This window comes from Vulpes vulpes, chromosome 1, assembly GCF_048418805.1.
Source record: "Vulpes vulpes isolate BD-2025 chromosome 1, VulVul3, whole genome shotgun sequence".
Taxonomy (NCBI): Eukaryota; Metazoa; Chordata; class Mammalia; order Carnivora; family Canidae; genus Vulpes; species Vulpes vulpes.
In genome coordinates, this window is record NC_132780.1 from 30421644 (window position 1) to 30447283 (window position 25640).

At 40.9% G+C, this 25640-nt stretch overlaps 1 protein-coding gene across 6 annotated transcripts in view; it reads left to right on the plus strand.

Moving 5' to 3' along the window:
- The window catches only part of GLIS3 (GLIS family zinc finger 3), a 598942-nt gene that overhangs the window by 496961 nt on the left and 76341 nt on the right, over window positions 1-25640 (plus strand). For 5 of the 6 annotated variants that reach the window (XM_072761706.1, XM_072761710.1, XM_026001604.2 and 2 more), the window contains 2 exons: window positions 274-435; window positions 4566-4676. In XM_072761706.1, coding sequence (XP_072617807.1) covers window positions 274-435; window positions 4566-4676 — 273 coding nt within the window. The remainder of the gene's footprint in view (window positions 1-273; window positions 436-4565; window positions 4677-25640) is intronic. The other variant, XM_026001606.2, reaches the window with a different exon arrangement.

Sequence of the window (25640 nt, forward strand, 5' to 3'; positions counted from 1 at the left end):
TCATAGCAAATTTTCTCTGACATAAGTAATCACAGAAATCAGTTTGAGACCCAGATTTGGTATGGAAAGTGGCATCTATATTAGTGGAAAAATGTGGTTCACATAAATATGTGGATATTTTTAGAAGTCATATTTGTTACTGTTTGGATTTCATTTTATTTTTTGTTTTTTGTTTTAGGCCAAATACACACCGAGGACATTTTTTTTCCCGTCCCCCAGACCCAAACATTCAAGCTCCTTCTCAACAACCCAAAACTGTTTTCTTTTTTGCAGTTTGAAGGTTGCAAGAAGGCCTTTTCAAGGCTTGAGAATCTCAAGATTCACTTGCGGAGTCACACGGGTGAGAAGCCATACTTGTGCCAACATCCAGGCTGTCAGAAGGCATTCAGTAACTCCAGCGACCGCGCCAAGCACCAGAGGACGCATCTGGACACTGTAAGAATGGCCAGAGATTCCCAGCTTCCAGCCCCAGGCCCTGGTGTGAGAAAGTGCCCATTTGATAGTGGCATGCTGAAGTGTTTGCTTTATGTCTACAGGTTATAGGGACAATGCTAAAGGCAGCAGTGGAATCTTTGTGGAGGTCCAGAAGGGGCCCTGTTGGGCTCTCTCTTCATTTTTCTGTAGTGACAAGCTATCCTAAATGTTACAACTGCCTGAAAGACAAAGGGGTTCCTTGATCACCTCTGTGTACAAAGCAGAGGCAGTTCAGGTGTTGTCACATAGTAGATTTCAGTACACAGGATGACTACCAGGCATAAGACATAAAAATAAATTATTCAAATATCAAGATATGCTGAAATAGATAATATATATTATTGCTAGAATTGGAAAGTCATTGTCTGTTATTGTTTTTTCTTTACCCTTGTTCTTCTTTTTTTGACGTAAGAACTTTGAGACTGGCATGGTTACCCAGTGTGAATCTGGCCTTTTGCTTTAGAAACCACCTGGCATTTTCACCTTCAGGCGATCTAAGAAGACTCAGCAAATCTTATGCCAGGGTTCAGCTTTATCATGCTTCCTGTGTGTTAACAGCCGCATATCCATTGGCATAACCCTTATGAGAACAACTGATTTTCATCTTTGAAAATCACCTTAACTCTTTTAGTGCTGTAACATTTTGCTTCTTTTCTAAGACTCATTTATTTTCTGTTATGTTGATCATCCTTCTTTGCATCTCTCAAGTTCTGATGCCATTTGCCTTACAGGAGGCCAGGTAGACTATGTGCAGTTTCACTTCTTTTAACAAAGCCATCAGGATAAATGTATTATACACATCACAGATCTCTTATCCCACATTCTTGCAAATAATGTATTCATGACAGTACTTTCTCAGTGTTAACATTCCGATGTCTATTATTAAACTACACCAGAATTTGAATTTTGAAAAGATACTGTTATTTCTACACACCTTCTCATACATATTTAAGATTCTTCTGATGTTATAGTTGACATATTTATTAAATTTTATATTAGTCTCTATTAGTCATATTGATAGAAGTCATTTTAGCTATATGTCACATAACCTTTCTAAACAGAATTATCTCCTAACATACGTAAGTGTGATGGTTTGCCTCGTAAATAGCTGAAATATAATTAGAGCTATATGAGCACAAGATAGCCCCTTTCTGCTCTAGCTGAATTGAATTCAGTGATTTTAGGACCAACAGAATAGAATATGAAATGAATAAATTTGGTGAATAGCAGGATTTTTAAAAGGTAGAAATAGGAAAAAAAAGAATAAATTATGTTAAAATGCCCTATTTTGTATGTCTAAAATGGTCTTGGTAGAATCTAATAAATTTTCCAATTTGTCATTAAACTTTATCATGGAAGAATGAACATTCACGAGACAAGATTGTCTTGAGAAATTGCCTCTACTCTAGCTGGTTATCTGTAGTTTGAAAGAACTATTGTGAGCCTAAGTGTTATGGTTCTACAATACCCTTCTTGGAGCTAATTTTAGCTAATCAGACTACGAGCATTTTCTAAAATCACTTTGGAATTTAAAAAAAAAAATCACTTTTTAAAACTTTTGAGGAAAGCTACCTCAGATAATAATTTCATGATTCAGTTCAATGCCAGTAGCTTTTAAAACCCAGCTATTAAAAAAAAAAATACACTACTCTATTAAATTTTTTAAAACCATCATTCTTCTTCAAGATGCAAACCAACCGTCCTGTTTAAATTTTTATTGTATTAAATGATTTGGTAAGCTCTTTTAAAATCATATAAAAATTAAACATTTGTTTTAAAAAGCAAACGGTAGCTGCTTGAAAAATGTATATTTAAATGTAGACCCTCTTTTCCTTTCATTAAGCACTCCTTATGCTAGTGTTGTCAGAATTTTGGATAAAGTATCTTTCTTCAACTCAATGGATTCTTTACTTATAGGAAAATGATTTTTTTCTATAAGGTTTACCAAGTTCATAATTCTAACCTTGAAAAGTTTTATTAACTTATTTCTCTATTAGCATCTTAATATCTAAACAGGGGGAATGATTTTATGGTACACGTGGAAAATAGAGTTTGATAAAGTGCAGCATGCTGTTTAAAGCTTAGGTCATCTGAGGTACAATGAGCAGTGCACTAGTAGCACTGGGACCAGACCACTGCTGTTTTGGCATTCTGATCCCAGGTGGCTAACAGCAGGGGAGAGAGGGTAACACGCACCCCCCCCTGTGAAGTAGAGAGTAGCCAAGCCTTCTTTGAGAACTCAAAAACAAATACAAAATCACATTACCCATTTCTTGTCTTTTCAACCCAAATACTACTGGCCATGGTAATAATAATGGTATTGATTTATATAACATGCTAATATTCCTGAAGTTTTTTTTTTTTACATGCCACAGTGCTCAGATGTGAGTTTATGTGGTTGCAACATGACTGCAATAAAGATACTATCGAGTTGCTGCCCCGAAGCCAGGGTAGGATAGGGAAGGCTGTGCAGGAAAGCCACACAAATCCAGAAGATTCCCAGGTGAACAGAAACCTTCGTTTACCCAGTGGAAACTCATTGGTGAGTGGCTTTAACCCATATCGGCTGACCCTGTGCAAAAACAGTTATTGAGAGCCTGGTTCAGCCACTATCCCTTGTCTGATTTCTCACATGTAACTCAGTGCCGAACGCACTGTGAAACTGTGAGACCTGATGGGGGATTTAGTCAATCAGTCAAGGAACAGACACATCGCACTTAGAATTCGTATTGAGGGAGCCCAACTAAATTATATATTCATGACTTTACCTTGTGGTTGGAATCAAAAATGGCAAAAACAAGAAAGCGAATCATAAATGTGGCTTCAGGCAGGGCAAATAATATAATCCACATATGTGTTGGCCCACAAAATGACAAGCATACACATGAAAACAGGAATAAATAGAGGAAAAAAAATCAGGTTTTTTTTCTGGCTTTTTATTTTGTTTTGATTTGATATATATATTTTGTTGTTATTTTTAATGGAATAGCCATTTCCCAGAGCAAGAGTCCTATTCTAGAGGCAGAGTTTCACTTCTCCTCCTTACGTTTCAAATCCTGTACGCACAACTGTAGTCAATCTCACTTACTGAGATCCTAAGTACATGAGTGACTGGAAGCTGTGACTTACGAACACAGTCTATCTTGTGATTTTTTATTTTAGTTCTTAGATTAAACAGAAAGATTTGCTTTATTTCATAGCTCAAAAGCCATCCTCTAGACTCCGCCTGAGGCCCTGCAGCTCACATCTCTCAGGAGCATGAGGGCATTGAATTAGCCAAAACTTGTGTTCTCATTGCACCCAGCCAAGGGCCTAGGCTGAGCACTGGGACTCTTCTACACCTGCAATCCTATAATAATATTTCTCTGGCTGAGTTTTCATGTGTCTGTTGTTTGGGGAAAAAAAACCTATTGCCTCTCACTCACTTTCTACTAATATTCCCTTTTTAATTCTCTCGTTCTCTCTTTCTGAATCAGGTTTCCTCTGAAACATTCCCAGTCTTTTCTGGACTTTTCTGCAGCTTCTCTCTACCTGAACTCTTAAAGAATGTGTTTCCTAGTTTCTGACAATACCAAAGATTGTTTTCAGGGGAACGTAACTGTAAGTATGACTAGAGATGCTTACTAATAATTTCCACATCCAAAAATGCCACGAGAGAGGCACCTTGGTGGCTCAGTGGTTGAATGTCTGCCTTGGCTCAGGGTATGGTCCTGAGGTCTTGGGATTGAGTCCCACATCAGGCCTGCTTCTCCCTCTGCCTATGTCTGCCTCTCTCTCTGTGTCTCTCGTGAATGAATAAATAAAATCTTTAAAAACACACACACACACAAATGCCATGAGAGGTTCTGTGGGAGGAGTGCACCTCTAAAGCTGTCTCCTTGTTTCTCAAAAATTTAGTCCCCTTTGCCTTGATGCAAACTTTCAGGGCTTTCTAATTAAAATGCACAAGTAATCCCCAGCATTTTCACCTCAGCCAGTTGGTAAGAATTCCTGCTCTGAAGTCAGTAATCTGAGTAAATTTCCCTCAGTTACTTTTATGATTTAACTACAGCTGGTTGTTTGTGTTTTTTTTTTCTTTCTTTCTTATTTAGAAACCTTATGCTTGTCAAATTCCAGGATGCACCAAACGCTACACAGACCCAAGTTCCCTACGAAAGCATGTGAAGGCACATTCTTCCAAAGATCAACAGGCAAGGAAAAAGGTAATTTTAAAAAAGAATTTATCCAGCCAGGAAAGGCACATTTAAATGACTCTTGGAGTACTGGGACCTTGTGCTGGACATTGAAATTCTTCAACTTGTTACATGCTCTTTGGGAAGGGACATCTTCCATGAAGTAATAGCAATGTTATAACCAGATATGCAATTCTGGGGAGGGCTCTTATAACAAGAATCAGAGAAAATTAGCAAAAGGCACTAAACCAGAGAGTAACAAAAGGCTTTTATGGAAATTAAGTCCACATAGTTAAAGGAAATTGAATTGGGAAAAATAGCACAACAAAAACCCTTTCTGGAGATAAGTGCTTCTCCATGAAATATCAATTGGCTGAAACCATTTTCATTCTTATGGAGAAGGTAGGTGTATCTCTAGGATAAGTATAGAGTATCCCTCCCTTTAAGCTTAAGAAAGAAAGAAAGAAAGAAAGAAAGAAAGAAAGAAAGAAAGAAAGAAAGAAGAAAACACGTTTCTTAATAGGTACCATGTATGGAAATCTGAGAAAGGAATTGAACCTAAAATTACTTTGACATCACTGAGGAATTAATGCATCTTTAAAGTATATAGAATGCATAGTGTCTTGGATTTGGAAGAAATGCTAAAGGTCAACCAGCCTACCCACTTGACTCTCTCAAACTCATAAGATCTCCAACAGGTGTCTGGTCACATTGTGCTTCAACACCTTGAGATATGAGGAGCTTACTACCTTTCAAGGCATTTCCCAATAAGTGAGTTTATGAGTTTTTGGACCAAGTACCTTCTGACCATGGCAGAAAAACACTGAGTTAACCTTAGCTTTTTGAGTGTTCCAAAGCGTTAAGATAGTACTACTGATTCATTTAAGGGCCCTTCGTAATAAATGTAAGGGAATTTAAGATTCAATTTATTTCAAGTGATTTAACCCAATGATGTGATTGAACCCCATGGCCATGGTTTTCAGGTCACTAGCACTTCTAGTTAACTAGAATCGTGCATTCTTTCATGGTTTATAGGGATTTAACACTTTTATGTTGGGAAATGCTGTGTAGTCTTTTTTTTTTTTTCCTACTTGAGCTTTTTCTTCCTTGTGAGGTGTTAGCACAAAGCCAGTTTGAGGGCTCATATATGGAAAGAGTTTGACCTCTTCCCTGAGAATTAGAAAAATGCCCAGTTGGAAGGATTTGATAGATACTCTTAATTGCATACAAACCCACTCTTGTAAGTCAATTGTTAAAATCATTTTTTTCTCTATAAATATAATTAAGCCTCTTTTATTGGAGTACAGTAAACTGATAACAGATGATCATTATCAACAGATGATAACAGATGATCAGTCAACATGGACTAAATATATTCCTGTATTGTAGAAGAGCAAAGGAACTGCTAAGTGAATTAATAATATAAATAAAGTTGTAAGGAGGATACTTAATACTTTTTAAATAACACCAATGTTGCATACTGTTCCCTGTGTCAGAAGAACCACGGCCTAATGGCTTTTGTCATTATCTATGTGTGTATCTTGTGAATTTGAAGTGATAAGTTGTCTTTGTTTAAAAAACAAAGACACAACAGAAACCTTCTTGGGAGTTGTCTCTCCTAAATTTGACCATTCACCCCCTAAATTGTCTTAAATGCATGAAGTTTTACCATAATAGCAAACCTATCATAAGACTGGAGAACACCTTCCCTGAGAATAACAGCTACCATGGACATGAGAGAACACAAGTCCTACATCCAGACAAATAAGCACTAATTCGTTATTCCACTTAAGAAGGTAACCTAGGGGGATCCCTGGGTGGCGCAGCGGTTTGGCGACTGCCTTTGGCCCAGGTCATGATCCTGGAGACCCGGGATCGAATCCCACGTCAGGCTCCCGGTGCATGGAGCCTGCTTCTCCCTCTGCCTGTGTCTCTGCCTCTCTCTCTCTCTCTCTCTCTCTCTTTCTCTCTGTGACTACCATAAATAAATAAAAAAATAAATAAAATATTAAAAAAAAAAAGAAAAAAAGAAGGTAACCTAGGTTAACAGTAGGTATGGAAACGTAATGAGATATTTTCAGGAATTATTAATTAATTGGTTTCTGTTGTTCAAATGCAGTGTGTCTCAGTCTCTATATAAAACAGGAATAGTTTTGATTGTGTGAAAGATTCCTGAAGCATTAATTTAAAAAAAGGAAAATCAGACCCCAAGACTACAAAATAGAAATTTCTAGACAATTTGCAGATAGCCTTCAACTATCAGTCTAGGTTACTAGGATATACTTTCGAAGAGCAGTATTAAAACCCAGTGTCAAATATTGCAATACTCCTTTGATTTTGTCTTCTGTAAAATGAGGTACCATGTCTGTAGTGATTCAGCTTTGGATGAGCTCCTGGTTTCTTGCAAGTGAGTGAGCTGTATGTGGCTGCCTTTTATTGTCCAGACCTTAGGGACACGGTTACTGTGTTTTTACTCTCCAAATTTTCACCCATCTTTTTAATCTGAAGATTTTAAGAATCTGTTATGAATCAGTGATAAATTAATCTGTGGAAATTAAAACGATGAAAGTTGCCCCATCCAATAAAAAGGGGAAATGCCACTCCCGGGAGCAGCAATGTGAATAAACCCAAATGAAATCAGCCAATCCATGTTTTCAGATCTTGTACCGGTGTCCCAGCATGTGATATTTACACGGTACAATGTTGTTACTAGACCTTGAGATTCTAATTGCTAACTCACATCAGGACTTGGTATTTGAAATATTTCCTGGCAGCAATAATAAAAAAAAGAAGAAGAAGAAGAAGTAAGAAACAATAAACCTTTTAAGGCAGAATTAAGATTATTTACGACTTTAATTAAAAATTGAAAGTTGGCATCATTTCAAAAAAGGCTTTACAAAAATGTGAATTCATCAAAAATAACCATAAAAATTCCAAGGTGATAAAGGCACAGTAGAGTCATGGTCCCAGCCCTAGGGAATTGTTTTGTTGAAAAGAATAAAACCCTTTCCTGTCACACCCTGTTAGTCATGGACTCGTTTAATATACCCTGCCTGCCTGCTTTCTTCTAATCTTTTTAACCTCCCCCTAGACACTAAATGACATTATTTTGGTCTTAACATTGCTGGCTTTACGAGGCCCCACTCTGAAATCTGGGCTGGAGACAAGGCCCCCTGAGCCGTGGAGACTGCTATTTATCAGGAGAGGCAGAGTCTTCCAGAGTGATGCCCCTGGCCATGGGCATATGACCCCTCCCCACACCTGTTGGATCCTACTGAAAACCCAAGGACCTGAAAGCTAAGCTAAATGTTGTTCAGGCTACGAAAAGAAAAAGGAAGAAAGGGGACGGCTCTTCTGCAGAGGAATTGGGAGAATTTGGCTCATTGCATGCAGAAAGTAACTTTTCTCTCACCTCGTGTGTGCACACCCGCATTTTCCATCAGCTGACGTGCAGACTTCTTCCACTGGATGCGCCTTACAGATCTTGAGTCGATTAAAGAGAGGGTTACGCAGATAAGTGAGTCGCGAGATACTCTGGTCACCCACTCTGGTCTCCAGTGAGAATAGAATTTAGTCCGCAGAGCAAAAGGCAAAATCTGTCCTTCAATTCTCTCTGATAATGAGTGGTGAAATATGAGAAAACTAAGGCAAAAAGCCACTTGAAATTTTCCTCAAGGCTGTGAGCTTTATCAGAATTTTTCACTTGCACCTTGCTAGTGCCCATAAGCAACAGGGAGGGGGTTCCCTTCCATTCTGGCTCATTATCGACATGGACTTTTTTAAGTGAATGCAAAAGAAGGCCGGGCCCAAAGTTAGAGATGACACGTGTCTTCTCTCCATTTCACAGCTCCACGAAGGTGCCAGACTCTGGCTGTGACTCGTGAAAAGTTTGGTTCATGTTCACCTCTGACCCACCCTGGTTGATGACTTTCATGTTCACAACCTTAACACAGACTATGATAAACTCCACGCAGTGTTTGAAACGTTTGCGAATGCCACATACACTTCTCTTTCCCACTTAGAGGCCAGTTCTGTGGAACTCTCTGGCCAAGACAGAGTGGTTCACATAACGCACTTCTCATCTGCTTAGAACTGGCAGTTCTGCGGAATCTGTTCAGAGCCGCCACCACCCCATCCATACCCAGAACTATAAGCGATTTCATGAAATACCAAAGAGCTCACCTTGCTTTGTGGCTTCATTGAAATCTTCAAAAGTTACGTGGAAAATATATCTGTTTCCCCTACGTGGAGGCACAGATTAAAGGAGCTGCTGAGGCTCTCAATTTTCTCCCATTTTCCTGTTATCATCTATGTGGCAGAGGGTGTGCACATGGGGGCACATGGTCAGAAGCCTTCCCAGATTGTGACTTTCCTTTTTTGTTGTCGTGATTCCTCCCTCCCTTCCACTCTCTTCTCCCCCTACTCTTCTCTTACTCTGACTTTTTTTTTAAAGATATTATTCATTTATTCATGAGAGACACAGAGAGAGGCAGAGACAGAGGCAGAGAGGGAGAAGCAGGCTCCTCACAGGGAGCCAGACGTGGGACTCGATCCCTAGACTGGAATCACATTCTGAGCTGAAGGCAGATCAACCACTGAGCCATCCAGGCATCCCTCTCACCCTGACTCTTAATGGAATGTCAGTCATGGGCACATATCATGGATATAGGATTTCCGGATGAATTAGTCCTGTCTTCTTCTCACATGTAATAAATCATATGGGAAATCATATTGGAAGAGTGATGCTTGTATGTTGTTAAAATGGCACTAAAATAGTGATTGTTTTTTAAAGTGAGTCATTCACTAACTTCTATACTTTAATGATTGTTGGTGGCAAACTGCTTCTCTCTCTTCTCAAAACGATGGTGGGACATACTATCCTACCTGAATGTCCTGATGCCTCAATTGAGGGTAACTGATTGTGAGAAAGGCACTGGATATGCTTTTATAAGGCAAATAATTGTGGCCCAAAATAGTGATGTTAATTAATTAAAGTTAAGTGATAAAAACAAGTCATCTTGGGCAGCCCCGGGTGGCTCAGGGTTTAGCACCGCCTTCAGCCCAGCGCCTGATCCTGGAGACCCGGAATCTAGTCCCACGTCGGGCTCCCTGCATGGGGCCTGCTTCTCCCTCTGCTTGTGACTCTGCCTCTTTCTCTCTCTCTCTCTCTGTCATGAATAAATAAATAAAATTTTAAAAAATCATCTTAAGTTTAACCCTCGAGTTATAGCACCAATTTAAAGTTGAGACTAGCTGCATGGAGGCTTCTGATTTAGGGAGGCTCAGTGATTCCAGCTCTGCCTTTTTTTTTTTTTAAGATCTTATTTACTTATTTGACAGAGCACAAGCAGGGGGAACAGCAGAGGGAGAGGGAGAAGCAGGCTCCCCACTGAGCAGGGAGCCCGATGTGGGGCTCAATCCCAGGATCCTGGAATCATGACCTGAGCCAAAGGCAGATGCTTAACCGACCCAGCCACCCATGTGCCCCCCAGCTCTTCTTTTGTGAGTATTGTGCTACCATGTGGTACTGTTATGAAGGACTTGAGAATCCCTTTGGGGTGTGGGAAGTGGAGGGGTGGGGCCAGTTGTCTATAAAGTAAGTAGTTAGTGAGGAAAAGCTGCTCTTTCTGGAGAGATCAGAAAGCTGTCTTCATCCTTGAAAATATAAAGAAAATTTATACTAGTGTCTCTGGACCTAGAGGCCCAGGGTCTTTTTGTAGGTCTTAAAGCACTTGGCCCAAAGTGTGTTCTTTGCAACACATTCCTCAGGATGTTATTAGCTATTATTTTAAAAACTGCTTGTCATTGTCCTATATGTTTGGGAAATGCAGAACTGAATAATATTCAAGGTTTTCTTCTTGCAAGAGTTTTCAGAGCCAGGGGTATATGATACTACAAAAGAAAGAGAACATGAAACATTGCTGAGAGTTATTCAGCCAACAAAATCATCTTTTTCCTCTAGAGCATCTCATCAAACTAGTCTTCTAGTAAATTACTTGCGATATAATATCAAATAATTTATTTCATCTAACAGATATTTATTAAGCACCTGCTGGGAGCCAGGCACAGGGTTAGACCCAAACACACAAGTAGTTACAAGACAGACGCATATTCTCTACCTTCACAGAGCCATGTTGTCCTGATGAAACCCAATGACAATAAAAAAGTCAACGGAAAATAAGTAGCATAAATGCAGGCAAGGAAACAGTGCAGGGTGGGGGGGTAGATACAGAGGTTACAGAGAAGACCTGCTGAGGGGGGACGGTCAGGGTCACATTTGAATAATCACTTTGGAAATGAGAAAAATCAATTGGCTGTGCAATTTTAAAAAGCCCTGTTTAAGTCAAAATACTATACCTTCCTGGGGCACCTGGCTGGCTCAGTTGGTAGAGCAGGAACTCTCAATCTCAGGGTCATGAGCCTGAGCCTCACGTTGGGCATAGGGCCTCCTTAAAAAAATGCTGTACTTTCCTGTTTGAACTTCTTCTGGAAGAACCTGGTACTAGTGAGGGCATAGCAACAGATTTCAGGATCTTCTTAGCTTGTTATATATACTTGCATTTTCTGCAGCATGTCCTTACTCTCAGTGGTATTACAGGGCCTGGGTGAAAGGCATAGCTTTCATCTCCCACCTTAGAAAATGACTCCCACCAGCCAGCATTTGTGATTCACTTAGCCATCAGCATAGGTAGCATCACTGAAGCCCTGCAGCTGCTCTGAGAATTTGGAAACAAGGAAGACCTGAACTTGGCTTTCTGAAGATTACATGCCAAAAAAAGACACATGGACTCATGTGCTTTCAGTGCAGTAGGAGAAATGCTGTGATAGTCTCACAGACAATGCTTCTGGAACATGGCGTCTGAGGGTTTCTTTGTAAATGATAGACATTCTTAAGGAGTGAAGTCTTAGGTTCCATGGTCAGAATGAAAAGATCTGTGGGCTTTTATATAGTCCTCGATTACTTTATAATACTATGTCATACCTGGGAAACTAGTTTTATTTTTATTCTTCCTGAAAATTCTGATTTAGGGCAAATAACGGGGGTGTTTGGCACAGCTCTGGCCAACCATGTAAGGAATGAGGACCCTCTGGCAGGTACTTTAATAAGCAATTGAGGCTGTACAGTGCCTAGCACAGCTCCCTTATGGAAATAGTTCCTAGGTAATTGCTTTTTTGATTGATTGACAGAAGCCTTCTAAGCTTCTCATTCCCTTTCTCTTATTAGATTCTGTGAATTCTTGATGAAAATGGTTTTGGAATAAAAGCATTTAGCTCAGACTCTCTGCTGCCAAATATATGTCCTAAAATATCATGACACAGCTCACCACAGATCTTCTTGGGCTCCGCTCTTCATCTCATATCCCTTGAGCAATCACTGCTCCCTCCGCTTGTTCTGTCGTCCTCCCTTTTCAGCTTCAGTTGAGCTTTGTCTTTGATATCCATGGGCACTATTTTCCTATTTTGTTTGTATCCTGACTCTCTGAGCTGTGAAGATTTATTTTCAGGGTGACTTCACACAAGGGCTCGGATAAGCCTAATGTAAAAACTTTTCATGGTGGATACTGGGCAGGTGGCTGTGTCTTCGAGCAATGTTTGGATTGGATGTCGGGAGGTATGAGCCTCTCTTAAGCAGGGCCATGAATTGCTTTGTGACTTAGCTTAAGTTACAGGCCCCTGGTTTGACCATATCCCGTCTTCACAGCTAGCTTGAAAGGCAGACGCAGGGCCTCAGAGGTGGAAGGGGACCACCTATTCAGCAGAAGACATTGTTCTGTCACAAGCCTGCAATCCAAGGCAGTATATTGTAAATAACAATGAAACAACTGCATTTGCAAATACTTTCCTTCCACAAGAACTGAATATTCTTGCAGGGTCATCTTTCAGTGATTACCCTAGCCACTCTTTCTGGGTCATGTGGATGCTTGGATGATGGTGCAAGAAAAATCCAAATAAAGGAAAGGAAGCTGAGACCCAAACCAGAGGGAATTAGAAACAAACTTGAACCTATGATATTTGGTTCTAGTCAGGGGTTATTAACCTGGGCTCCACAGACCATAAGGGGGAGCTTCATGGCTGGATGGGTTTCAGGAAACTCATGAAATCCCAGAAATTATATGAAAAATGTATTTTCTAGGTAGAGGCTCTAGAGATTTCACTGACCCTCCAAAATTAAGAGCCTCTGATAACAAAAATAAAAAACCCAAAAAACAAAAAGAAAACAAAACAAACATCACAACAGGACACAAGGAAACTGTAGCAGATGCTCTATGTATCCATATGTATCTTGACTATGGTCATCATATCATAGGTGTGTGCATATGTCCAAATCAAATTGTATACATTAGACATGTGCAGGTCTTTGTATATCAAGTACAACTCAATATAAAAGAGAAAAAATTTAAGAAAGAAGAAAAGAGGGATCCCCAGGTGGCTCAGCGGTTTAGTGCCTGCCTTTGGCCCAAGGCGTGGCCCTGGAGTCCCGGGATCGAGTCCCACGTCGGGATCCCTGCATGGAGCCTGCTTCTCCCTCTGCCTGTGTGTCTCTGCCTCTCTCTCTCTCTCTCTCTCTCTCATGAATAAATAAATAAAAATCTTAAAAAAAAAAAAAAGAAAGAAAGACTATCTGAGCCAAAAGAAATGCAGGACTCTTAGTGACTATTTCACCTGACTTTCACTACAATACTTGAAAAGACTCTGCTCCAGTAAGAAGAATCTATGCTTCACGTGCCCTGAAGGATTGCTTCCTACTTACCTACATCTACTGCATATCTGATATTTTGCTAAGTGCTTGGTATGTGTAAAAAAATGGTAAGATACACTACTTTCCCTTGAGGCAATCAGAGATGTCAAAGCTGGATTTTGACAAGGGTGGGCTGGTTGTACAGATGGTGCCTGGCAATGTGGAATAGGAATAGACTGGAAGCAGTTGCACCGCTTAGAAGGATGTGCACTTTGACAGAATGTAATGGAGGCCTGGATGAGGGTTAGCGGGCAGTTGGGATAAAAGTGAGTGAGTGGGAAGCAATGATGGACTGAATACCAGGGGTAAGGAGAAAGGAAAAGTCAAGATGGTGCCAGAATTCCTAGCTTCAGGATTGGGTGAGCAGTCCCTGGGCAGAATGTCTTTTTCCTGCTCTTAAGGCCTGTCAGTTGATTGGATCAGGCCTACTCAGATTATCCAGGATAATCTTCTTTCCTTAAAAAAATCACCTGATAGTAGACACTAATCACTTGATCTAGGTCTAAAAAATACCTTCACAGCAATACCTAAATTAGGTCTTATTGTATAACTGGGGACTAGAAGCTAGCCAGGTGGATACAGACAAATAACTGTCACACTCACAAATCGGAATGCTTTATATCCAGATTCAAATGAGGTTACTTTTTTTGAAGGTTGACACTAACCACATGAAAACTGGGTAAGGCGCACCACAAAGTGTGATTTATATTAATGCAAGCTGGTTGCTCACTAGGAAAACAGAAGGAAGTTCATTATTGGGTAGACCTGGTCCTACCCCTTTGTATTATACCTTTGACTGTTCAAAGCAAATATGTTCATGCCAACTAATTTACAGACCCTGCTAAGAGAGTAAAAGAGGATTCTACTTCAGGCAAATAAGCAGATACTTTTTACAAACATTTTGCATTATGTATCCGAATTTACAGGATCATATAAGTTTATCATAATATATTAACTTTTACTTTAGTCATTATTGTCCTAATTTTATATCATACAGTGTACATTAATACAGTGTGTTTCTGTCATACTAAATGAAATAGTGACCTAAAAACACAGCATGCTGCCTGCCACATTATACATATCCAATAAAGGTTAGATATTACTACAAGAATTACATCATGTTATATATTAGGAGTTTCTAAGAGGGATGCCTGGGTGGCTCAGTTGGTTAAGTGGCCAACCCTTGGTCTTGGCTTAGGTCATGATCTCCAGGTCCTGGGATCGAGCTCTGCATCACCAGGGAGTCTACTTGAGGATTCAAGGAGAGGATTCTCTCCCTCTGCCCCTCCCTGCTCTGAAATAAATAAATCATTATTTTTAAAAAAGAATTTCTGAGGGAGAAGATAGGTAATTTGAAATTTTAGTAAGTCAAGTTTTCTCTACTGTAGACTCCTCCATTAATTAATTTTTCCCTCAAAGAGATTTTAGCTGTTTAAAAACAATTCATAGAAACTGAGATCATGACATAATTATAAGTTGTTTATATTATCTACCTTGCTTTTTCCTCACATAAGAAACACATTGTAGTTACATGTTCATGTTTTAAAATCTTGACCAGACAAGCTGACTGTCCTGATGTCGATTTTTACCCAGAGAATTAGTATCTCTGGGTTGGAAATTCCTACCGTTTGTCAGTCTGCCCACAGATACCATTACACAAGTGAGAAATGGAGGGTTAGAGACCTCATACTGAGGAGTTTTGCTTTCATGCCTATTTTAGAACTTGGTTGTTCCCTGACAGAAGACTCCTCATGTTTCCTTATTCTTATAATGATTTACCATTTTATTTCCTCTCGTGTGAGTTATCTGCGCATTTCTCCTGCCTATCTACAGACTTCTAAGTCCTGGATCTGGATTCGAAGGCTGAGACCCTACCAGGTTCAGTGAATGAGTTCCTTTACATCTCTGAGCTTCAGGCTCTCCTTTGTGAATTGGAGATAGTAGCAGCAAAGCTTGTAGGTTTGTTGTCGTTATTAGTCAGAAAACACAAGCACAGGGCTTGTTGTAGTCTTTCGTGGAGACAGAGAGCAACCCTTGGAGGTGGGAGCTGTGGCCATGGGGGTGGGAGTTAATTTTAAAAGGTGTTAGGGTGCAGAGGAAACTGGCCTGCCATCCCCCATTGCTGGGGGAAACCGGCTTTAAGGAGCAGTGTCAAGAAATGAAAGTCGGAAAATAGGGAGAATTCTCAAAGCAGAACAGAGACTTTTCCTGCCCTGCCTGGTTTAGTTGCATTCTGGCATGAGAAGTTAGGGAACTTGACAAGTTGATGCTTGAGCCTTCTGCCAGGCTCCACCTGACTGGTTTATCAAGTGGAGTCCAGTCTCTGTAACTCAGATGTTTTAATGGTCATCGTCATCATAGTGATAATAAAAAAGGGTCTTATTTTGCCACCTCTAATGCTTTGACATTTCAGAGCCATTTTGTATACATTATCCCATTTTATTCTTTTGGCCTTTAGAATCAGGATACGTTTTTTATTACTACTTGTACTGTCTTTAGTTTGTTTCTGAGAAATGAGAAAGTTTAGAAGGAGAGAGGGAGCCAAGTATGATGCCGAAAGGTGGTATGCTGTCTTTCTACAAGTCAAAAGACCTACAGACATGCGCACCCAAGTTAGTTAATATGGCCCTAATGCAAAGCTGTCTGTTAAGTTTTGACATACTGTTTGCAATCTTGGCATTCCACAGAATGTTTTTGGCAAAAGATTATTCTCTCACCCAACAATCCAGAGCCCTCTTTATAAACTCTAGCAAAGTGTCATGTGACATCTTAAATGCTCACTGTTTCCGCTGTTTGTCAAGTACAGAAGAACTCTTGAGTTAACTGTTAAGAGAACTGCACTCTGTAGGACTGCTCTTTTAACTGGAATAGAAGGATGTTCTCCCTGAGTGGCTTTTCGGGATGGTACTTGCTGCAGTGTCACTCCATGGGGCCAGCTGCAGGCACAGCTGTGGTCCATCAGAATTGTAAGTGTCTTTAAATGTAATCACATCCTCCAGCATGAGGAATCACGGTTAGAAAGTCCCAAAAGATGTTCATAAAGCCTCTTCATGAAATCTGAAGCTTCCTGACAATGAAGACCAATCTCTTTTTTTGTTATTTAATAAACTTAATATGCCTAAACATTCCTTTAAAAAAAAAGCCCCAAAACTTACCTTCCTGGAACACCCACATGTGAGCCCTAGTCTATCTTCTGAAGGTGCTTGTTTTCCATTAACGACCTCACTGATGTCTGGAGAGATTCTGCATTAATATCTCTAGTTCCCTTCAATTTTTTCTTATTACCCACCTCCCAGATTTTTTTAGCATATGGATCTCATTCCTCTCTATTCTTTCCATTTTGTTCATGCCACAGAATGGTGTCAGCTAGAGTCACATGAGACCTTCAGTGTCATTTATTGACCATTGAGGCAAGCATTGAGGCTGAGAAAATTGACAAGGGAACTGATGTTAACAGGCCTTCTATGCCACACTAAGATATTTAAACATAGGCTGGTGGTCAGATCCATGATTTAGAAAGATAATTATGGTGGTAATGTGGAGGATGAATCAGGAATTTAGGGTGAAAGGAGACAAGGCAATTAGTTAGGTTGGCATATTTCCATTAATCGATATTCTTTAGATACAGTGGCTCCTCCAATTATGACTGCATCCAGCTGGGCTGTCATCAGTTCCAGGATTCTCAGTCTTGTCCAAAATGCTATCATGAGAGACTTTGTTAAATATCCTGTTGAATTTTAGGCTCATTATATGTGCAGCTTTCACATAATGGCATCAAAAAAGGAAATAAAGATTCTCTGGTTGTTTCAATGATCCCTATCCTGGCCACTATTGACATCCTTCCTTCTGAACTGCTCACCAACCAAAAATTCTTTCTAGAATCTTTCCAAACATGAACTTTTTTTAAAAAAAAAAAAAGATTTTATTTATTTATTCATGAGAGACACAAAAAGAGAGAGAGGCAGGAGACATAGGCAGAGGGAGAAGCAGGCTCCATGCAGGAAGTCCGATGTGGGACTCGATCCCAGGACTCCGAGAACACGCCCTGAGCCAAAGGCAGACGCTCAACCACTGAGCCACCCAGTCGTCCCATCCAAGCATGAACTTTAAGTGTTCTAGATATCAGTGGCATTTCTGGGTTGTTTATTTATTTACTTACTTACTTATTTTTTGTCTTGTTGAAATTTGAGGTGTGGATTTCCCTTTCTCCATTTTCTGGACCTTATTTCTTGGTAATTTCTCAAAGCATACTTTTAAAACCATAATCACAAGTGTTTTGGTAGCAGAATTTCCATAATCTTAGAACTTTTCATTACCTGATTAGCTAGATGAGATCTTTCTACTTTCTTCCATGTGTGAAGCTTTACTGCCCTCCTGCCCCCACTCCCAGTAGTTGCACTCTCACCTATGGGAAGTATAAAAGCCAGGTAGTAGCAGAGTTGTGATAGACTTTATCACAGTGGCCTAACACTAGTGCATCTCTTTCCATAAAGTTTTCTATCATGTAAACATATGATGGGGCTCCTCTGTTTTTATTCTTTTTACTCAGGAGTGTATAGTAACAATCACTCCTTAAAGAGTTTTCCTTACTTGGTATTTGCAAGGACATCAGTGGACTCTGAAAAAGCCCTTCCAGTCAGTAGGAAAAACACAGGTAAAGAGGAGATAGCACATGTCAGACAAGAAGCTCTGTATCACAATAGTGCTTTGGGCTAACCTAGCACACACCACTGGCAATAGGAATTTGGGTAATATTTGGCAACTGTCAACTTTGAATACATTGTATTTTGGGATAGTAGTGCAAAGGACATCCTTGGCATTTCCACATCTGTACATGAGCAAATACAAAAATCAGATTTCATTTCTGTGTACTGGGAATAGCAGTCAAGGATGATCTGTTCTCTTACACTTCCTTTGCTAAGATAATCTTGCTCTTTTATATGGAAAACTAATGTAAAAGTTCCCCAATTTCGGATCATAAAGGCTCAGACGTATTAGGGCTCTCTGAATCATGGCATAAACGAGCAGGAGAACTTAATGCTTCATACACCCCCCCCTCTGTGTCACCCCGATTATGAGCCCCTTCCTCTATCAGGATGTTAAGATTGAAATTGACCAGAGACCTTAATACTATAAAACACTCACAATTCAGTACTAGTTTTAGCTTTTCGACCGTCAGCGATATCAAGAGGTGGCAAACTGTAGTAAGACATTCAATAATGGGGGTACCGGAATGGTGCAGTCATTTTAAGTATCAGACTCTTGGTTTTGGCTCAGGTCGTGATTTTCAGGGTTATGAGATCATGCCCCGTATTGGACTCTGCTGGGTGTGGAGTCTGCCTGAGATTCTCTCTCTCCCTCTTCCTTTACCCCTCCCCCTGTTTGCTTGCTCTCTCTCTCTCTCTCTCTCTCTCTCTCAAATAAATAAATAAATAAATAAATAAATAAATAAATAAATTCTTAAAAAAAAAAAAAACACACGGGGGCGCCTGGGTGGCTCAGTCGGTTGAGCCTCAGACTCTTGATTTCTACTCAGGTTGTGATTCCCAGGTTGTGGGATGGAGACCCACATTGGACTCTGTGTTGAGCCTAGAGCCTGCTTGGGATTCTTTCTCCCTCCCCCCAACCCATGCTGTTCACTCTCTCTAAAAAAATTAAAAACGAAAACCATGCAGTAATGACATAATAGTTACACATTTTTGTTTTCTTCCCTTATTAAATAAGAGTTTAAAGGAAATGGTAAAAGAAATAGTAACTGCCAAACATGAATGTAGCATGGTTTACTGGACTTGTTTACGGCTGTTCACCTCTTGAATCTTCACAGGGTTCCATAATTGTTGCAGTCCCAGTAGAGAGACAAGAGACCTAAGGTTCAAAGCTAAATGACTTTACGGACCACACAGAGTCAGCAATAGAACTAACTATATTCCAGCTGAGATTTTCTGACTCTACCTCCAATGCTCCTTTGACTCTACTGTTTTTGCTGTGGGCTGTGTGAGTTTCCACCATGGGAAACTTTGTAACTTGTCAACAAATTTTTGTGAGGATCCATTTCGGAAGCTCTAGAGCATCTTTCCATTAGAAGATGGTAGCGTGGCCCCCAACTGAGACAGGGCCCCCCATGTTTGTCAGTATCTGCTTCAAAATTCTCCAACTTTCCTTTTGGGCCAGCAGCAACATCCAGGTGGTCAGCCCTGAGCCCACACTGGTACTTAAAGGGGTGCAAGCCCCCATTTCTCTCTTTTAGGACTCTCTCCCACCCTCTACCCCATGTGCAGGATCACCGAGGTACCCTAATGAGCCCTAAAACACCTGACTATGGGATCATTCCAGAGCCCCATAGGCAAGCCTGAATTCTAGGAGAGCGCTCTGGTGAGCAGATGCCAGTATACCATCTCTTTCCCTGCATCACTTGAGATTGCACCCTAAGTGTGACATGGAAATATTGACTTGGGGGTGACTCAAATTGATTATATGGACAGGAACCCTGCAAAAATATTTGATCCAGTGCTCTGCACGTCTAGGGATGGTTCTGTAGGTGGCAGGAACTATGAAGGGTCTGAGATTTGACCCTAGGTACAAGCTAACAAGTTAGCCTGCTACAGTTGGATGCTGGCAGAAGACAAAAGGAGAGCTTATAACTCATAGCAATAGCAGTGGCCAGAGTATTATCATTTTCTTGTGCCCATTTCTCAAGGTGCCACAAATAGAGCCAAGCAACATTTGCACACTCAGTGGATTGTTGTTATGGAAAGGGAAATTCTGAGCGGAGGGAACCTAAATCATTAATGATGGGTAAAAGCATGCCTGACCTTTTGCTTGGGAGGGAGAGACTATCCCAGTCAGTTTTCCAGAGCTGTTTAGTAAATAAACATCCTTTGAAAGATAGTCCAGAAAGGTAGTCAGTGCTTCTGCTCCCAAGACATGGATAACCCGAGAGATTCATAGAGAAATGCCTCTCACCTATTCCTGTTGCCTCCTCTTGATTGCAAATGTGCAAGAGCAGCAGAACAGTTACCCCAGCCTGCCCTAGCATGACCCTAAATCTTCATGATTATTTCTAAATAAAAGTGGTTTCTAAAAGAAAAGACTGGGACACCTGGGGGGGCTCAGTTGGTTGAGACCTTTGGTCAGATCATGATCTCAGAGCTGTGGGATCAAGCCCTTATTCAACCGGGAGTCTGTTTCTCCCCCTGCCATCCCCCCTGCTCGTGATCTTTGACTCATTCTCTCAAATAAACAGATACAATCTTTAAAGAAAAATAAAGAAAAGAAAGAAAAGAAAAGAAAAGAAAAGAAAAGAAAAGAAAAGACTGAAGACAGGAAAGAAGGAACAGAAAGACATATTGGGAAAGACATGATTCTGTACCTTGCGGGCCTACCTATAACTCTGGCCATTTCCACCCAAGTTTGTTTCAGATTCTATAGTCCTGTCATTGGGCCCCACTGTTTATCTCATGGTTTGATTTGGGAGCTGCTCACTTGTACTTAAATTATCCCTACCACTAGGCTGTGCATTACAGTGCTTAGAAGCGTCGCCATTACAATGGTTCTTTCCAGTCAGACGATTGTCTCCATAAGATCCCGGATATAATTTTGTTCCGTTATATGGCAGTCCATCCATTCCCATTAATATATCGATATGGCTTGAATCACAGGTTTTCAAGTAGCATCTATGTCTGTCCTCTGTGGATCATGGATCAGAGGAAGTGAGAAATTATGAGGATATTTGGACCTTGGGTAGGTAGTTTCAGTGGGGTCTCTGGGGGATTAAGGAACAGTTGAAACTACCAGATGTCAAGGCAGAGAAAAATCAAGCATTGGGAAAAATAAAATGGATAGGGTGGTGTATTCAAACTGTATATTCTACAGTTTATCCGGGAGCCTATACTGCTATTGGACTTTTAAGAATAGTCTTACTATCCCATCTCCTTAGTTTTCCTTGGCTTTTTAAAGGAATGTCAGCAGTATATTCTAAAATGAATGTCAAGGGAGTGTTTTTAAAGGAGCAACTCAAATGCAGTTGTGTTTGCTCACTTGTCGCTGTCACCTTCCCTCCTCAACTCCCAGCTCTGCCTCGGCTGTGTGTACTGTCCATGCAGACGTCTTCAGCCCTGGCAGCACATGCTGCTTGTGACTGTCACCGTTTGGCCACACTCCTTTGTAAGATGCTGCCACCACGAGCACCAGTGATTTGGCTCCAAAGCAGTGATATTTACGCTGCTCTGCCTAACTGAACTTCGCGGTGATTAAAAGCCTCAGTTTTTCATTTCCTGGCTGGTATTTGCAATGTGGAATTGCAACACTGCACTTACGTGCATTTTTGTCTTTAAAATGTTCTGTGGTGTTGCAACATTTGAGAAATTCCCAGGGATCCTTCGACTTCCTACACACACTGGTTTGTAGAGTCAGGACTGACTCACCACATCAGAGTCACCTTCTTGCGCCCCTGCCGCTGAATTCTGATTTCGCACCTCACATCTTTAGCTGGTCCCTGAGCTGGTCCCAGCTCCAGCTTCACTTGAGGACACCAGTACAAAGACAAAGAAAAAAGATTTTTAAAAAATGGTAGCTTCTTCTTTCAAGAGCAATTGAACTTAAACTACTCTCTCTATTGTTTTCCGAGAAGTCTCATTTAAAATATTTTACTAATGCAAAGACGTGCGCATTCAGGGCTAAGGACCAGTGAGCAGTAGCCATAGCAACCAGGAAGCCATTCTGGGAGGAGAAAAAAAAAATGCAGTAAAGAGTAAGTGTTTTAATCCTCAACTTTAATCCCTTTACTTCCTGTTCTCGAAATGAAATATAAATCAGGCACCATGCAGTGCTGCGATTTTTCTCTGAAAGGGATGTTGGCAAAAGAGGATTAGGAATGGACAGACGAGTTTAAGAAATTTAATCACACAATTTGTTGTCAAACTTTTGAGACCACGAGTGACCAGTTCCTTTGAGTGGCATCAATGAGAACCAACAAAACATACTTTGAAACTGATTAGAGGGTTGGCCCAGGGGGACAGCCCTGTTTGCTGTTCCTTTTGCATCATTTTAGCCCATAGTCATGCCATGAGAGACCAAGGGATTGGCTTAGTCCCCAGGGGGAGGTTGAGGACCAAGGGGTGTCTAGTTAGTCAAATAGAGATATTCTTTTGATCTTAGAAATACTCAGGGGAAAAATGAAGTCACCAGTATCTTGTATACTACCTTCCCTTGATGTTTGATTGATTACTGTGGGGGTCTTACAAGAACGTGTGCTTGCCATCGTCGACAGACTCTTGGATTTCTGCTGAACAGCCCAGGCTTTAGTTTCTGTGAACAGTAAAATAAAAATTCTCAGGAGGATAGGTAAGTATTATTTCTGAATGTCTCCACATTTTGTTTCTAAGATTTTCTTTTACATGGACTACCACTGACTTGTTAATTTATTGAAAATAAAATTCCTAATTTTCTTTCTTTCAAATCAGACCAAAGCGATGCCTCCCAACACTGGCTTAAAATGTTGGTTGTTGGCCTCTACAGCACATCTGTTCATCCGGTTCTACTTGGGAGGATTATTGGGGGTGACAGGAAGACATGTTTTTTATGGCACTTTTCCTTCCCTCAGCATATATATGAGTATTTCTTTGATAAATTTAGTTCTAGTGGACTGAAAGTTACCGGCACACAGGGCTGTTTGCAGAGATCTGAAGTAGCTACAACTTGGGCTAGCTTCCTGCAGTGTCAGAATGTGAAATTACTTCCAAGAATAGCATCTTCCCAAGGGGGCACTAAATAATGAAGATAGACAAGTGACAGGAGGTCTAGAGCATATGAGGGTGGAGTTAGACACAGTGACCACTGAGTTTGAAGTTCCTCCTAGACTTCAAGAACAGAAGTATACATGGTAAGGCCTGCAGATGGCAGGACATCTGGGGAAGAGAGATAGCATCACACTCTCAACTAAGGACAGGGTGCAACACTGGCAACACCTGTTTTCTGCTTCCTCGTCTTGAGCTGGTGTTCTTTCTCCCCATTTGATCAGAACCAGCAGGACTAATGTCATCTAGGACAGAGCACCTGAGATGTGACTTGTGCAGGATGAGGGGCTGCTGGCCATGCTCATCATCCTCCCATGCTTCCCTTGGACTTTTGGCTTTCTAGTCTGGATTTCCGGGACAGGGTTGACTTTTTGAGAGGAGATTGGAGTTCATTGCAGGGAGTGGATGATAAGAAAAATAAAGTATTATCTGTGTCCAAAGGAAGAACCATAGATTCTGAACATGGAAATCGCTTTGGCAGAGGTTGTGGAGACTATAGGAAGTCTCTAAAGGAGTCCAGTTGCTGTACTGGGCTTCACCCAAAAAAACTTCTCTGAACCAGGCCTCCTTCTGATTGACTAAAGAGAAAGGCTTCATTTCACCCAAGGATCCAAAGATCATATGATTCATATATCACCCTGAGGCAGAGATACAGTCCTCCAACTAGAGAGGGGGAATTACTTTCATAAATGCTTCTCTGAATTGACAGAAATAGCACCACAGGTAAGCTCTTACACTGGTGGCATTACCCCGGGGGGAAGAAGGCTCTGGGGAATATCAGGCTGTGTGAAGCAGTGATTGGGGAACCGGGCTCGCAGCTGGTCATCTGGTCACCAGGTGTCAGAAGATAGAAGTTCTTGTCTTGGCCATGTAGGTTGTCACAAAGGGGGCGAGAGGGTGCCATTTTGGGACCACTTGGCTCAAAATTTCTGTGTTCTGCTTACCAAATATATGTTAGACATTGAATCTTTAAAAGCAAGGTAGAAAATTGGATGTGTTCCCAGCCCTTCCAGATGAATGAGAGATAGGAAATATAAATGTAACAAATTAGCATTTCCTATTGGAAGGATTGCTCATTTGCACATTCCAAGAGGCAATATATAAATATGAATAGTATTATCTAGTGAGACTTGGCATGAACAGAGACTGAGTATTATAAGGAAATAAACTTCCCAAGTGTCCATTTTTAAACTTCTGTTAAGATTTCACTTGGCTAGTTCCTATATTATTGTTAGTAGATGATCTCGGCGTGCTTACACTGCCTCTCTCCTCTTCCTCTCATACTGCGTGAAGACATGATTTTATCTGTCTTTGGGGGCTGCTCTTAAGGATAAGCATGGATTAATGAGTCCTTAGCAACTATTGATTCATTTTTTATTCATTCACTGTTCATGCATTTCCCCAAACATTTATGGAGGACCTTTCATGTGAAAAGAAGCACTGTTTTAGCTTATATGATCAAACAGACATGGTTTCTGTTTACAAGGAGCTTTTTTGTCTTCTGTGACACACACACACAGAGAATTTATAAATAAGTACTATACAGCATAGAAAACCACAAGTCCCCTCAGGGTGATAGAAATTGCCATTGCCAGCTTAAAAGGAAGGAGTGACTTTGGGGAACTTCAGGGAAGAGGTGACATTGAATGGGGCCTGAGAAAGTGTGCAGAATGTGTTGCAGATATGCAGAGCCTGGAGGAAAGAGGACTCTGAGTGCAGGAGTCTGGTGGCCAGAAGTGCAGCAAGAGATGTGAACGAGCAGTATGGAGGAGGGTGTCTGAGCTCTGTGTGGCTTGGAGGCATGGTCCACATGGCCACACGTGGTGACATGCCAGCCTGGTAGGTGGCCAGGAGCTGAGGCTGTGGTTGATGCTTGGTGGAGAGTCACTAGAGGGCTTTGCAGGTGGGGAAGTGGCCTTGTTGGGGAAGGGGTCTTGTCAGCAGTGTGCTTTGGAGAGATTAAACTGAGCTCAGAGCCTGGGCATGAGGTGCATTGGAGAGCAGAGAGCAAGTCCTCTCCATTGAAACACTGGCCTTCAACTTCTACAAGGAGGCATTTAAAAAATTGTCCAAACACTCATGCGTGTTAAAATCAGCCTTAAATCTTTTTCAGACAATCCGTTTTAATTAAATGAAAGGGAGGGGAAAAAAATGAGTTCTGCTGTGAGTGTCTTCCCACATTTGCTACACTACAGCACAGGCTGGGCTGCAGTCAGAAATCAGTTCAAAGGGAGACAATAAGGATCTGGTAAGATGGACAGAGGAAGTAATTGCTAGATAGCTGGCTGCTTTAATTAAACTTTGAGAATACTTGAATAGAAAGAAAAAGGCTACACTTGACTGGATGGGCTAGAATGTATGTGGTCACGTTAGCACACTGAGCCACAGTCAGGAGGGATTCATGAAGCTGTGATAGAAATCAGCCCTTCACTGTGCCTTGAGTCTTCACAACCATCATAT